The sequence below is a fragment of the Tamandua tetradactyla genome, chromosome 9 (assembly GCF_023851605.1).
Source record: "Tamandua tetradactyla isolate mTamTet1 chromosome 9, mTamTet1.pri, whole genome shotgun sequence".
NCBI lineage: Eukaryota > Metazoa > Chordata > Mammalia > Pilosa > Myrmecophagidae > Tamandua > Tamandua tetradactyla.
Genome location: NC_135335.1, coordinates 85,708,090 through 85,724,273, shown reverse-complemented (window position 1 = coordinate 85,724,273; position 16,184 = coordinate 85,708,090). Strand labels below are relative to the sequence as shown.

Sequence of the window (16,184 nt, the reverse complement as noted above, 5' to 3'; positions counted from 1 at the left end):
TCTTTTCAAGAGTGTAGGCAGTTTTAGAACTGTACTACTTCCCATTGAGTTGGTTTAACATACTAATTTCTAGAGGCCTGCTACATGCAGAGTTGTATGTACACATCTCCTAACTATAGGAGATGGTAAGTTTAAAAAGTAGATCCTCAAAGATGAAACAAGTCATTAAAGACTTCTCTTAAACATCAAGGTATATTCCTCAGAACACACACTTCAGTGATAGATTTGGTCTACTAAGGAATAAACTTGCTAGCTAAATACTTGAGACCATAAAGTTACCATTACATTACAGACATCTTACAACAAATATTTACCTTAGTCAGTTAAAATAAGCCAGCATGAAACAAGAAAAGAACTACTAACTCTACTTTAATGCCTAACGTATCGCAGTATCACACTTCGAAGTAGAAAGAAATCTTTTATCTTCTCCTTAAGTAATTGTCATGCTATACATATATGTTTTTTCCATACATAGTTGTATATTTACAAAAATAAAAAGTCCTTGAAAACATATTATGGGTGGGAATGAGGACCAATTATTGGACACATGTACACAAATTCTACAGCCAGAGCTCATTCTACTTCTTCCATGCATGAGGTGTTGTCATCTCCCTCAAGAGGCAGCATTTCTTTGGTTGGGAGTTTTTATCTTGCAGAATCTTAAATATATCATACCATTTCGTTCTTGCCTCCATGGTTTCTGCTGAGAAATCCACAAATAGTTTTGTTGAGCTTCCCGCGTATGTGATAGATTCCTTTTCTCTTGCTGCTTTCAAAATTCTCTCTTTGACTTCCGAGAAGATGGCTGACTAGAGTGGCTCGAGATTAGCCCTGCTTCATCCAAAGGTTGGAGAGGGTACAGGAGGGTGACTGAGTGGCAATTCAGTAGTGCGACTGACCTGAGAGAGCCTTCTGCATCATATGCGGCAGCCCTGGTTGCAGAGGCCAAGAAACTGAGAGGCAGAAGGCTGGAGCCTGCTAAGGAGGTGTGGACCCTCGGAGCCTGTGGAGCTCGCAGGATTGCATGGACTGGAGCACAGGACTAGGAAGTAAGCCAGGCTGTGTTCCTTGGGCACACTACCCTCACCGCCTCAGCCCCATGACTGGATCATCAAGGAAATAGAGAAGTTATATAGCTTGATAAATGAATTAGACCTAACAGACATATATAGGTCATTGCACCACAAAGCACAAGGTTATACATTCTTCTCTAGTGCTCATTAGGAATGAACTTAACTAGGGATGTAAAGGACTTGTGCAAGAAAACTACATAACATTGTTAAAAAAAAAAATCAAAGGAGATCTAAGTAGGTGAAAAGATGTACCCAGCTCATGGATAGGAAGGCTAAATATAGTTAAGATATCAATTCTGCCCAAGTTGATCTGCAGATTCTTCACAGTACCAATAAAAATTCCAACAACATAGAAGATTTGGAAACGCCAACTACCAAATTCATCTGGAATGGAAAGAGACCCTGAATAGCTAAAAGCATCCTAAAAAAGAACGAAATGGGAAGATTAACACTCCCTGACTTTAAAACCTTTGATAAAGCCACTGTGGTCAACACAGCATGGTATTGACTCAAAGCCAGAAGCATTGAACAATGGAATTGAATCAAGAGTGCAGAAATAGACCACCAAATCTATGGTCAACTGATTTTTGACAAGGCCCCCAAATCCTCTGAAATGCAATACAATACAATAGTCTTTTCAATAATTGGGCATGGAAGAACTGAATATCAATAGCCAAGGGAATGAAAGAGGACCCCTATCTTACACCCTGCACAAAAATTAACTCAAAGTGGATCAAACACCTAAATATAAGAAGTATGTAAGAAGTAACACCATAAAGCTTCTAGAAGAAAATGTAGGGAAACATCTTTGAGACCTAGTAATAGAAGGTAACTTTACACCCAAAGCACAAGTAACAAAAGAGAAAATAGGTAAATGGGGACTCCTCAAAATCAAATGCTTCTGCAACTCAAAAGACTTTGTCAAAAAGATGAAGGGGCAGCCAACAAGTGGGAAGAAATATTTGGAAACCACATATCAGCAAAGGTTTGATTTCATGTATATACAAAGAAATGATACAACTCAATAGCAAAAGAACAAACAATCCAATTGTAAAATGGACTAAAGATATGAATAGGGATTTTTCTGAAAGGCAAATACAGATGGCTCAAAAGCACATGAAGAGATGTTCATTTTCACTGGCTATAAGGGAAATGCAGATCAAGACTACAATGAGATACCACCTCACACCTGTAAGAATGGCTGCTATTAAACCAACAGGAAATTATAAATGTTGGAGAGGATGTGGAGAAACTGGGACATTTATGCACTGCTGGTGGGAATATATAATGGTGCAGCCACTATGGAAGAGTGTTTAGCAGTTCCTTAAGAAACTAAATATGAAGTTGCCCTGTGACCCAGCAATAGCACTACTTTGTTTATACCAGAAGAGCTGAAAGCAATGATACAAACAGACATTTGCACACCGATGTTCATAGCAGCATTATTCACAAGCACCAAAAGATGGAAACAAGCCAAATGCCCATCAACAGACAAGTGGATCAACAAAATGTGCATATACATACGATAGAATATTATGCAGCAGTAAGACAAAATGATGTCATCAAGCACATGAGAAGATGGAGGAGCCTTGAGGACATAATGCTGAGCGAAATTAACCAGATGCAAAAGGATAGATACTGTATGATTCCACTTTTATGACCAGCATAAAGGTATAATCAGAGGCTTATAATACAGAAGATATGGAAATTAAAGATACTTAGAAGCTAGAGATGGGTGAATCATTAGCTAATGAGGTTGAACTCCAATGTAAGAGAATAGATAGGAGCGAAGGTGATTCTCTAGTGGGTCTATAAGTAATTTTACCATATTGAAGATGAACAAGATTGAAAGGGGTTGTATAGACCTATGTGTCCCTCTGCCTCACACTGGAAATATGAATGAGTTCTCGTAAGAATTACTTAAAAGATGTGATTCTTGTATAAAGAATGATAAGTCCAGGGTACAGGGGGAAAACAGCTATTACATGTTATGAGCCATGTTCAAAAGGAAACCATCAGCACTACCACAGCAACAGTAGAGGTAAATAATGGGGTAAGAATCAACAGTTAAGAGGAGGTTTAGATTTACTATTTGGCGAGGGTGTTTATTGTTTTCAATCTCTCGGGAACAATGATATTATCTAAAATTGAGAATATTGATGGATTGTCGACTTTGGGCTCTCTGCATGATGCCCAATGAATGCAAGTGGCTGAAGGATGCACAGATGGAGAAGTAGGTAGGCAAACGATAGTATATACTTATGAACGAAGGTTATGCTGCTACAAAAAGGAACAATGTCGTGAGGCATACAATGATGTGAATGAACATGTGGGAAAATTGGTGAGAGAAACAAAGAAACAACAGTGGTATGGTCAGCTTTAGAAAATGCTTATATGTAAGCTTTCCAAGACACATTAAGTTTGGAGTGGTGATTATTATTTCTGGATTTTGAGAGGTTGTTTTATATATATAACCTGATATTGAGAGAGAAGAACGAAACTGAGCAGGTTGGGGTTAAAGTAATTCAGAACATAGGGGTAAAGAAGACAGTATGTATATTTTACAACTACACATACTCTTTGAGAGCAATGTAAGAAAAGTTTATTTGGTCTGGAACTGAAATTTTCTATATTGCATAATCTAATTCAACCTATCTATATTGCTCATTTGAACAACTGAAACTGGGAAGCACAAAATAGGAAAGAGGTCCTTTATTCCTTTAGAGATTAGTATAATGCCTGGAAACATCCTTGAGAGTATTAAGCAGATGAATCAAAGATTGTTGGCAAAGTTCCCTGAGGATTGGGAGAAAGAATAAATTAAACCTTACCATCAGGGAATTTCGTGATACTGTGTCAAACTTTAGGGATATGCAAATCAATAGGCCATGCCCTTGATCATAAGGCTTACTCTTGTGAAGCTTATGTACGTAGCTGAGAACTTAGACTCCCTTTAGGCATGCGTAAGAGTTACTTCTGGAGGACCTTTGTTGTTGCTCAGATGTGGCCTCAATCTCTCTAAACCCAATTCTGCAAGTGAAATCATTGCCCTAACCCCCTATTTGGGACATGAAATCCAGGGGTGAAAGTCTCCCTGGTGACGTGGAAGATGACTCCCAGGAATGAATCCAGACCTGGCACCATGGGATCAACAATTCCATCCTGAACAAAAGGGGGAACAGAAGTATAATTAGTAAAGTATCAGTGGCAGAGAGAGTTCAAATACTGTTGAGAGGCTACTCTGGAGGTTGCTCTTTTGCAAGCTTCAGTTAGACCTTGCTACCTATCATACTTGCCAACCCCTAACCAGGGCCATTCCAGGTAATCCTAAAGAACACCTAGGGCAATATATAAGAATCTACAAGGGTTCCAGGCATTAGAGTAACTTTCCAGAAACCTACAACCTACAGATGGGTCCCTGGTCCAGATAAGTCCTGAAACCCAGCCCAGCCTCTCCAGAACATCAGATAGTTCCATCTCCCTACCCCATATTAGTGACAGACCCTTCCAATCTCAAAAATTTAGAACTGCCATAGCCCAAAAAACCCCAAAGAGAGTTATGGAAAGATCAAAGGTGATGTTGAAAATATACATAGAAGATAGGACTTAACAAATTAAAATAAATGCTGAATCATTAAATTGATATCTCTTTTAGTCTCCAGTATTTTAGAGCAGCTAAAAGTAAAAGCCTAAAATTGTGAAATTGTAACCCATATGAAAGTCTGAAATATGCTCTACAACTGATTGTGGTGCTGTGCTTTGAAATTCATAGCTTTTTTGTATGTATGTTATTGTTCACCAAAAAAAGGGAAAAAAAAGTCTATTGTGATGATAAAGTATTTAAGCCCTTTAGCCTCCTATATTCTGGAGCAGCTAGAAGGAAAAGTATGAGAGGATTGTATGGTAGCCCATGACGAACTCTGGGATCTGTCCAGTAACCACTTGTTGAGGGGTGCTTTGAAAACTATTGCTTTTTATTTCTCTGCTTTGTATATATGTTATACTATACAATAAAAAATGTTTTAAAAAATCTCTCTTTTTCTTTGACATTTGACAGTCTGATTAGTAAGTATCTTGGAGTATATCTGTTTGGGTATGTTCTGTTTGGGGTTGCTGTACTTCTTGCATCTGTAGTTTTATGTCTTTCATCAGAGATGGGAAATTTTCAGTGGTCATTTCCTCCAGTAGTCTTTCTCCGCCTTTTACCTTCTCTTCTCCTTCTAGGACACTGCAACACATATATTTCTGTGCTTCGTGTAATCATTCAGTTCCCTGAGAACGTGCTCATATTTTTCCATTCTTTTCCTTTTATTTTCTTTTGTATGCCAAATTTAAGAAGTCCAGTCCTCTAATTCATTAAGCCTTTTTCTACCTCTTCAAATCTATTATTGTAGGTTTCCATTGATTTTTTATCTCTTCTATTGTGCCTTTCATTTCTATAAGTTCTGTGATTCATTTTTCAAACTTTCAAATTCTTCTTTTTGTTTGCCTGATGTCTTCTTGACATCCTCTCTCCACTCATAGATTTGATTATTTTTTATTGTTGACAAACCAAAACAACATGGAAACAAACATTCTTAACATACCAAATATTCCATATATGGTGTGCCCTCGGTGGCTTACAATATCATCACATGGTAGTATATTCATCACCATGATCATTTTTTAGGACATTTGCATCACTCCAGAAAAAGAATTAAAAAGGAAAAAGAAGAAATTCATACATAACATATGCCTTAGACCTCGTTCTCATTGACCACTAGAATTTCCATTTCCCCAAGATGTTTACCCTTTGTCCACTGTATTTTTTTCTATACCCCTTACCACTCCCTTTCATTGATCACTAGTTTTTCAATCTACTCAATTTATGTTAGCATTTGTTCCCCCTATAATTTACTTATTTTTAATCCATATTTTTTACTCATCTTCTCCATACTGTAGATAAAAGGAGCATCAGACACAAGGGTTTTGCAATCACACAGTCACATTGTGAAAGCAATATCATTATACATTCACCTTCAAGAAACATGGCTACTGGATCACAGGTATACAGTTTCAGGCACTTCCCTCTAGCCTCTGTAATATACCTTAAACTACAAGGAGATATCTATATAATGCATAAGAATAACCTCCAGGATAACCTCTTGACTCTGTTTGAAACCTCTCAGCCCCTGACACTTTGTTTTGTCTCAATGGGGAATGTTGGAGACCAGCCATGAGGATTCTGAAAGTTGGTTAACAGTCGAGGACACGGGACGTAGGCAAACCATGCCCTGCTGATATGGCAAACTGCAGTAGCAGTTGTTCTTAAGGATGCTGACTGAGGACGTGGGACATAGGCAAACCATGCCCTGCTAATGTGGTAAACTGCAGAAGCAAATGTTCTCAAGAAGGGTGACTGAGGGCACAGAGCATAGGCAAACTGTTCTCTGCTAATGTAAACTATGGCAATTGTCCTTGAGACTGTTAACTCCGAGGTCTGAGGAGGTCTAAAGAGAACATTCTGATAATAAATAAATTGTTCCTAGGACAAGGAGCTGGGAACCAAACTTTGTAGCTTTGTAGGCATGGCAGGCTAAAGCAGTTTCCATGTAAGAGCCCAGTAAACATGCAGACATCAGTATATTCGGAGCTCTTGTTCCTGATGAGCTTGAGTCCCCTGACCCCACTTAACTATCACCGTGTGTCTGTTGTTTTTAATCCTGTGCAGCACACCTTCTTCTTGAATCCTGTTCTCCAGGAAATCCCTGGCAGGGAGAAGACAGAAAGCTTTCCCCCTAAGATCAAGAATAAGACAAGGATGTTCACTGTCACCATTGTTATTCAACATCGTGTTTGAAGTGCTAGCAAGAACAATTAGAGAAGAAAAAGAAATGCAAGCATCAAAATTGGAAAGGAAGAAGTAAAACTCTTACTGTTTGCAGATGATATGATACTATATGTCGAAAACCCTGAAAAATCCAGAGCGTAACTACTAGAGCTAATAAATGAGTACAGCAGAGTGGAAGGTTACAAGATCAGCACTCAAAACTCTGTAGTGTTTCTATACGTTAGTAATGAACAATCTGAGGGGGAGATCAAGAAAAAAAATTCCATCTATAATTGCAACCAAAAATTAAATATTTAGGAATAAATTTAACTAAGGATACAAAAGACCTACACAAAAAATCCGCAAGAAATTGCTAAAAGAAATCACAGAAGGCCCAAATAAATGGAAGGGCATACTGTTTTCATGGATTGGAAGACTAAATATAGTTAAAATGTCAGTTCTACCTAAATTGATTTATAGATTCAATGCAATACTTAAATTAAAATTAAAGCTCCAAAAATGTATTTTTAGAAATAGAAAAATTAATAATCAAATTTATCCGGAAGGGCAGGGTGCCCCTGATAACTGAAAATATCCTGAGAAAGAAAAATGAAGTCAGAGGTCTCACAGTACCTGACTTGAAGGTGTATTATGAAGCTACAGTGGTCAAAACATCATGGTACTGGCATAAAAATAGATATACTGACCAATGGAATTGAGTAGAGTATTCAGATATAGGCCCTCTCATCTATGGACAATTGATCTTTGATAAGGCAGTCAAGCCAACTCACCTGGGACAGAACAGTCTCTTCAATAAATGATGGTTGGAGAACTGGATATCCACATGCAAAAGAATGAAACCCTATACATCTCAACCCTATACAAAAATTAAAATGGATCAAAGACCTAAAATTAGATCTAGGACCATAAACTATTAGAAGAAAATGTAGGGAAATATAATACTTGTAATAGAAGATGGTTTCCTAGATCTTACACCCAAAGCACAAGCATTGAGAAAGAAATAGATAAATGGGAACTCCTCAGAATTAAACACTCTTGTGCATCAAAGAACTTTGTCAAGAAGGTAAAAGGACAGCCTACACAATGGGGGGTAATATTTGGAAATGACCTATCAGATAAGGGTCTGGTATCCAGAATATATAGATTGTTCAACTCAACAACAAAAAGACAAATAACCCAATTACAAAATGAACAAAAGACATGAACAGACACTTCTCAGAAGAGGAAATGCAAATGGCTGAAAGGCACATGAAAAGATGTACAACTTCCCTGGGTTTTAGGGAAATGCAAATCAAAACCATAATGAGTTCATCTCACACCCACCAGAATGGCCATTATCAATAAAACAGAAATGACCTATGCTGGAGAGGATGTGGAGAAAGAGGCACACTTATCCACTGTTGGTGGGAATGTAAAATGGTACTACTACTGTGGAAAGCAGTTTGGCAGTTCCTCAGGAAGCCAAGTATAGAATTGCCATATGATCCTGCACTACCATTGCTAGGTGTCTATTCATAGGGCATGAGGGCAAGGACACTAATGGACATTTGCACACCAGTGTTTAGAGCAGCATTATTTACAATTGCCAAGAAAGAAACAGCCCAAATGTCCAGTGGCTAAACAAGCTGTGGTACATACATATGATGGAATATTACGCAGCTGTAAGACAGAATAAAGTCATGAAGCATCTAACAACGTGGATGGACCTTGAGTACATTATGCTGAGTGAGATTAGCCAGAAACAAATGGACAAGTACTGTATAGTCTCACTGATATGAACTAACATTAGTGAATGAACTTGGAGAATTTCAGTTAAGAACAGACATCATCAGGAGACTGATTTGATTATTGATGAGATTTTGTGTGTGTGTTTGAGCATCCTAAATCAGTTGCTTCAACTCCTGTGTCTAATTTGAGGTGTTGGTTTGTTCCTTTGTTTGGGCCATATCTTCAATTTTCCTAGTATGACTCATCATTTTTTGCTGGTACCTAGACATTGGGTTCCCTTAATTTATTCTGAGGTGGTTTTCACTCTTTTACCTACCTAGTGTTTTCTTGCTGGATGGCTTTGTTGTGTATCTGTTCTTTGACATTCAGTTCACCTTGTTCTAGACCTCTAGCATAAGTTCTGTTTAACCAGAATTTTTCAGTTCTTTCTTTTCTGTTTCTTGCCTTGTCTATATGGAGCCTGTTTATTTTTTGTTTGTTTGTTTTTGTATTTTGAGGAGGGTCTCCTCAGCTATTATGGACCCCAGTCAAATTTTCCCAGACCAGACAAGCCCATATCTCAGGAGGAGAGAGTAGCCAGCATCAGTTTTTCCTGAGGATGAAATCCAGCAGGTTGTCAGACTTTCTTATGAAGCCTTTGAACTGTGTGCTTTTCCTGTCCTGCCCAGCTTGTGGTATTTGTCTGTCTGTGGCTTCCCACCAGCTTAAATTGATGTGGTACCTTTAATTTCAGCAGACTATCGCTGCCTGGGGCATATTGAGACATAGATAAGGCAGTAGGTGGGCTTTATTGCTTCAGTTTTCCAGTCCCAGGGACCTGAATTCCTTGAAGGAGGGATTCCACTTGAACTGGGCCCCAATCCCCTTTTCTTGGAGAAGATAGGCCCTTTAGGGAATTAACCCCTTTCACCTGATTAGTTACTTTGTCTCCCAGACATCTTTAGTTCTGCCCTTGACTGGGGCATAACTGGAGCCTGAGGTGCTTGTAGTTCTATCTAATGAGCTATTTAAGAGGTAAAAATATAAAAGCAAAAAGGCCTTTTCAGAGTCAGAATCCACATCTCATGTTTTCCACTCATGACCTTGAGTTGGTACTGGCCCTATGTATCTCCTTGCTCCTTGTGCCCGTTTTCTCGGGGTACAGCCCTTTTCTAGTATTTTGTGCTGTCCAACTAAAAAAGCCTCTGGATTTGTTTCCTGTCAGCACTGTCCTGCCTCTGCTTGGGGAAAAACTAGGAGTTTTTCCCCAAGCTTATTCCATGTTTATCTGTGCTGGAGGCCTATTTTCAGTAGTCAAAGTTTGTTAATTAATTCTGCAATTAGAGCTTGGTTGAGCTAAGCCCTTACTACTAGTAAATTCTGTTTCCTTTTCCCTTGGGGAACCAGTCTGCCATGCCCATGTGGGAGGGGCGCCAGCCTCTGTGGCTTGGGGAACTTATAGTTCTGTGTGGGGTCTGAGACATTCCAGATTGTTCAAACAGGTGTACGCTGTGTGTCTGGTCACTACTGTTCCCCCAGCAGGTATGCTGTACCATGTTCTGTACCATTCCTGGCTACTTAGCTGCTCTGGAGGACAAACTAATTCCACACCTCACTATGCCACCATCTTGTCCCCCCTTTATGTTTTCTGCTTGATTGATTGTCTCTTCTATTGCACTCTGAAGTCCTGAGTATAGCTTCTTGTATGTTAATATTAATGTCATTAGCATAATTTTATACATAGTTGGTAGGCAATAAGCATTTGAAAAATGATTGATAACATTAAATGATCCTATGGAGCAGGGCTAGGACTCCAACTCAGCTAAGTAAATATGGTCTGAGTCTAAGTAATTGAGATCATTAGTTCATTAAGTAAGTAATTTTTGATTGCCTTCAATGTCATTGCATGTGGATTTTAGAACTTCTTAATGGCATATTTTTATATCATTAAGATAAAGGATTCTTTATTTTGCTTCAGTGCTATTTATGCAGTTTATTAAAATACACTTTCCTTTAAAAAGCTAGTTTAATATTCATAACCTTAAGGGAATTTTGAAACTAGTAATACGGGATGTTAACAGCCATCCCTTCTCTCTACCCACAGTAGTATGTTTCAGAAGTCCTTTGCTTTGTCTTTGCTTCTAAGCGGAAATGTATTAAGCTTCCTGGTCTTTTCTATAATTCAAGTTGCCTGACTTTTTCTTACTGTGGTGCCTCACAATCCTTACATAAAAGTTAATGTTTCAATTTAAGTTTCTTTTCCTTTATATTAGTTACCAAAAACCCAAATAACTAAAAAATTTAGGGGCTTAAAAAAGTAATAATCCCTTATTATCTTGCATGTTCCTGTGTGTTAGGAATTTGGGAACAGTTTGTCTGTGTGATCGTGGCTTGGGATCTCACGATATTATAGTCAGTTGTCAGCTGGGGCTGAAGACCTGAGTTGGTCTGGAGGATCCACTTCAAAGATGGTTCACTCACATGGACTAATCTAAATTAAATATATAATTTCTGTCTGCCTCTTCTGTATTCTGCACCCATTCTACTGAGTCTGATAAAGAATTATGACATTTGAGTGCTTAAGTTTCAAAGTGGGATAGAGGGTATGTGGTAATCAACCTCACAATAGCCTCCTAGTATTATTTAAACTTTTATATGATCTTCAATCCCTCTACCATATTCAATCAGGCCTGTCCTATGAGACCACAAAAAATGGCATGACAGTGTCTGATTTCCATGACCAGGCCATAAAAAGCATTGCAGCTTTTGCATTCATCTCTTGTATTGCTCATTCTGGGGAAAGACAGCTACCATGATGTGAGGACACCTAACTCGACTTACAGAAAGAAATTGAGGCTTCCCACCACCAGCCAGTACCAGTCTGTCAGCCATGTGAGTTAATCACTTTGGAAATGAGTCTTCTAACCCAAGCTGAGCCTTCAAATGCCTGTAGCCCATGCAAACATCTGCGAGGTTCTTCTCTCTGGATTATTTTAGACATGCAGTTGATCTCAGCAGGTATTGTTTTATCAGTGACTCTTGATACCTTTTACATGCTTAGCAGTGTATTAAGTATTACAGTAAACGTAAGATTTAAATGACTTAGGCCCTGTCCTTTCTTAACCTCAATGTTGACCCTTTTAGAGAGAGAAATTCTTGATTAGTCAGTTTTTTAAAAACCTTTGATATTGAAGCTTACAAGTTAGTTTACACTTTATTATCAAGTTTTGTTTTGCCAAGTCTGCCCTCAGCCTTTCCTTCAAGATTGAAGCGTTGTATAAATGATGATTGAGCCTTTTCAACACCTTTCTTCACTTTAAGTGCCATTTATTGTTATCTTCCTATCGCAGTTTATAGGCAATCTTACCACCTTGTAATTTGCAATTATTTTTTATGTCTGTCTTCACATCAGGCTGTGAATAGCTTGAGGGAGTTCATCTTCATTTGAATAAATGAAGAATTGCATAAAGTAATATGATTTGTCAGTTCTTTTTAGTGACTCAGGTTATCTTAAAGGGCATTTAAAAAGGAATTTAGGCTTCAGAACACTTTCATGTAAGTAGTTTGATTGACATCTCTGAAAAACCCATTGAGACCAATGGTTTTATCATGATTTTAGAGATGAGGAACCTAGTACCTAAGCTAGTAGATAAATAATATAAAGGTAAAATGCAAGTATCACTATACCACTAGATAACTTTACAGGATAATCAATCGTGATAGCTTTGCTGGAAGTTTTGGTTTCATTATAATGTGGAAACTTAATTATAAAGGTCTATTGTGGAATTAAAGTAGGATGTAGCTGCTATTTCTATGTGGTCTTTTTTTGTTCTTGTTAAAGGTACAGATAATTTTGAGGCGCAAAAATGAAATTTCAATAACAAAAAGACAACCCAATTTAACAGTGGGTAAAGAACATGAAAAGACATTTCTAGTGAAAAATATACAAATGGCCAATAAGCATATGAAAAGATGCTTAACATCATTAGCCATTAGAGAAATGCAAATCAAAACTATAGTGAGATACGTTCATACCCACTAGAATGGCTGTTTGAAAAAAAAAAGGAGAATAATAAGTGTAGGTTAAGGTGCAGAGAAATAGGAACCCTTGTGTATTGTGTTTGGGAATGTAAAATGGAAACATCTGTTGTGGAAAAAGTTTAGTGTTTCCTTAGAAAGTTAAGTATAGAATTACCATATAATTTGGCAATCCCACTTCCAGGTATATACCGAAAAGAATTGAAAGCAGGGATATAAGCAGATACTTGTATACCAGTGTTCATAGCATTATTATTTGCGATAGCCAAAAGGTGGAAGCAATCCAAATGTCCATTAACAGATGAATGGATAAGCAAAATATGGTGTATACATATAGTGGAATATTATTCAGCAGTATAAAGGACAATATTTTATGATTTTACTTATATGAAATAACTAGAACTTGCAAATTTAGAGACAGAAAGTAGATTACAGGCTACCAGGAGTAAGAGGGTGGGAATGTGGAGTTAATGCTTAACGGGTGCAGAGTTTCTTTTGGTAGTAGATGGTAGTAACGGTAGCATATGTTGTGAATGTATTGAATACCACTGAATTGTATACTTGAAAGTAGTTAAAATGGGAAATTTCAGCTTGTATGTATGTTATCAGAAGAAAAATTTCAAAATAACCTACAGAACTATATAGCACAAACAGTGAACCCTAATGTAAACTTATGGACTGTAGTTAATTGTATAATAATATTGTCTCATCAGTCTTAACAAAGGTATTGCACTAATGCATATTGTTAAAAATAGGCAAAACTGGGGGTGGAGGAAGGTATGTGGGAACTCTGTAATTTCTGTGTGATTTTTCTGTAAACCTACATGTTTTAATTTTTTAAAAAGTGAAAAACAGGAAGAGGAGACATTTTTAAAGCTTCTCATCTGATTTTTATAGTTCGTGATTCCTTTTGAATTAAATATTTCTTTTTCCTCTCTTTTTCTTCTCCCCTTTACACCACTAATACTCTTTTAAAATAAAGGTCTGAGGGTCATTTATGTCTGCCTGTTCGATATACACATTCCTTTCCAGAAGCCTTACAGAAGTTCTATCGTGGTGAGTTCAGGTAGGAATCTCTTAATATCTATTCTTATATAAATATTTTAATAAATTTGTACCATTAAAATGATCTTAAACGGAGTGAATTATATAATATTTGGTTTCGTCCATAGATGTAATTGTAGCTATAAAATGTAATGGATCAACTGAGTGACAGAGACCTCTAATTTATTTTCTCTTAGCCTGATTGAAATTGTGCATAGAAGCTTTGATAAATATCACTTGGCCTGTAATATAATGGCAAATAGTAGTTATTCTCCTTCAGTGAGATGAGAGGCTATGTCTGTACTTCCTTAAATCTTTTTACATCCTCCTACCAGATTGGTGGAAAGTTAAAATTGTTAGCTAAAATTTAAGTGTGCAAATTCTCTTAAATTTTATATTTTATCTCCTACTTAATAATGACTGAGATTGGTTTTACATCAAGCATGCTGAGATTCCCAGTATTTCTTCCTTCCTTAAGTGTTTCTTAGGAGTTTTTTTCATATTTCTTTCACTTATTCTGTTCTGTGGTCAAACTGTCATGAAAAGAGGACAGAGGGAAAAAGAGAGATGGGGTTGCCCAATTGTATTTGCAATAGTCTAAATTGGGTTACTTTTAATTTCCTGACTTGGATTAAAGTTGAGTGAGAGAGCTTTTTCCTAGACATTTATGAAATTATATTAAATCTTCTTGATTTCTCTGGAATAATTTTATTAATAGTGATCTAGTTTTTGAGTCATTCCAGACATTTGCACCTCTAGAAATGACTAATTTATCATCACCAAGTAGAGTAAATTTTCTGTATATTTATCTAGCAGAAACTATTCCATTGACTTTTGATACAGCAATTTTTGGTTTTGAAATCAGTTAAACCTGATTCTTTTTCTTTACTTTTACCTAACAGGTCATTTAAATTTTTAGGTGTAACCTAGGTGTTATAATAGGTGTTATTTCTTAATCTTCTTCTCTTGTTAATGTAAAAAAAAATCATCATTATGAAATCTGGGGAGGGGGATTTTTATCTAATCTAACTACCTTAATATAATGTTTTAATTTTGAAATGCTTACCTTTTTTGTGTATCTTATATATTCATATATATTTGTTGATGAACAAAACGCAAGCCATATCTAGCTCAGTAAGTTGGATTTAATGAGTACTTAATAGTTTGACTTTTATTCCAGTTACTTAGAAGATTTTGTGCACACACATTCAATATTTCTACTATAACTGAAAAGAGAAATAAGCATCCAAATCTGTCTTTGAGTCAGAACCTATGAATCTTAATGCTTCTGATATACTTATTCATAGAATACCTAGTTTTTAAATAATTTTTTTTAGTTTAATAAAATTGTTTTCATGCTTAATCCTTAGTTTAAATTATTCTATCTTGACATAGCTTGCTTTTCCATCACTTTTCCAAGGTGGTTATGGAGGCAGCGAATCAGGTTATACCTCGAAGGGACTGGCATAAACCCCATTCCTGTCGACCTTCATGAACAGCAACTAAGCTTGAATCAACATAGCAGAGCCTTCAATATTGAAAGAATTCATGAAGAAGGTAGGTGGATTGGGAATTAGGTATGTTTAGGGTAATATTTAAGTCACAGTTATTTTGACTTTTAATTTTTGTAAGTAGTTTATAATTAACTTATTTGGGGATTTTAGGGCCACAAACACCAAGTGCTTAGTGCAGTGAATTATTTTAGTTAAAAATGTAATACTGTAATTAGAATTGGAAGTAAGAAATACAGCATGTTTCTACAGGAAATGTTTTCTAAACAGATTTGAAAATTAGTTGATATTGGAAGGATTATAAAATGTACAAGAGGATAATGTTGAGGGAAGATTTTTACCTTAGTTTTAGAAATGACAAAAAAAGAGAAAGCATTCGAAGAAAGATGAGCTGATCTATGAAGGATTTCATAATAATTGCACTTTATATAGTTGTATTTAAATAAATATAATTATTGATGAAAACCTTTCCTTTGCAAAAGTTTGCCTCCCAGTCTTAAGATTTGTGCTTGAAGCTGTTGAGACTTTTAGCATGGAGTGATTGATTGGCAACTATTTTGTTATATGAATTCTTGGTTCTGAAGTAATTTGTGGACTATAATTTAGCTGTATTTTCTCCTTTTACAGTAATTAAGCGTTCCATAATGGTAGGATGATCCCAAAAGAAATCCTAAATATCTGTGGATTATATAAAAAGATCTCCTCTCTCCCCACCTCCTGTTATGTTTCCTGGTAATGCTTATCAGGAAAAACTACTTTTATCTTTCTGCTTTCTCTTAGCTCTCTCATGATACCTTGTGTTTGTTATATCTGTTTTTTTCAGAGTTTTTCATGGTGATTTATAGTTTTATAGCTTAGCATATTCCTAGAACTATGTGTTCATGTCATGTTTTAAAGATGCTTCTCCAAACAAAAGCATTTGACTTTAACAATCTTTTTTGAGTGAATATATGGTATAAATTCCTATTACTGTTTTTGAAA

The 16,184-nt window shown here is 36.5% G+C and overlaps 1 protein-coding gene across 2 annotated transcripts in view; it reads left to right on the top strand.

The window, feature by feature from the left end:
* Positions 1–16,184, top strand: part of NADK2 (NAD kinase 2, mitochondrial) — a 72,708-nt gene that overhangs the window by 32,755 nt on the left and 23,769 nt on the right. For both annotated transcript variants that reach the window (XM_077116976.1, XM_077116975.1), the window contains exons 5-6: positions 13,631–13,714; positions 15,113–15,249. In XM_077116976.1, the coding sequence (XP_076973091.1) occupies positions 13,631–13,714; positions 15,113–15,249 (221 nt within the window). The remainder of the gene's footprint in view (positions 1–13,630; positions 13,715–15,112; positions 15,250–16,184) is intronic.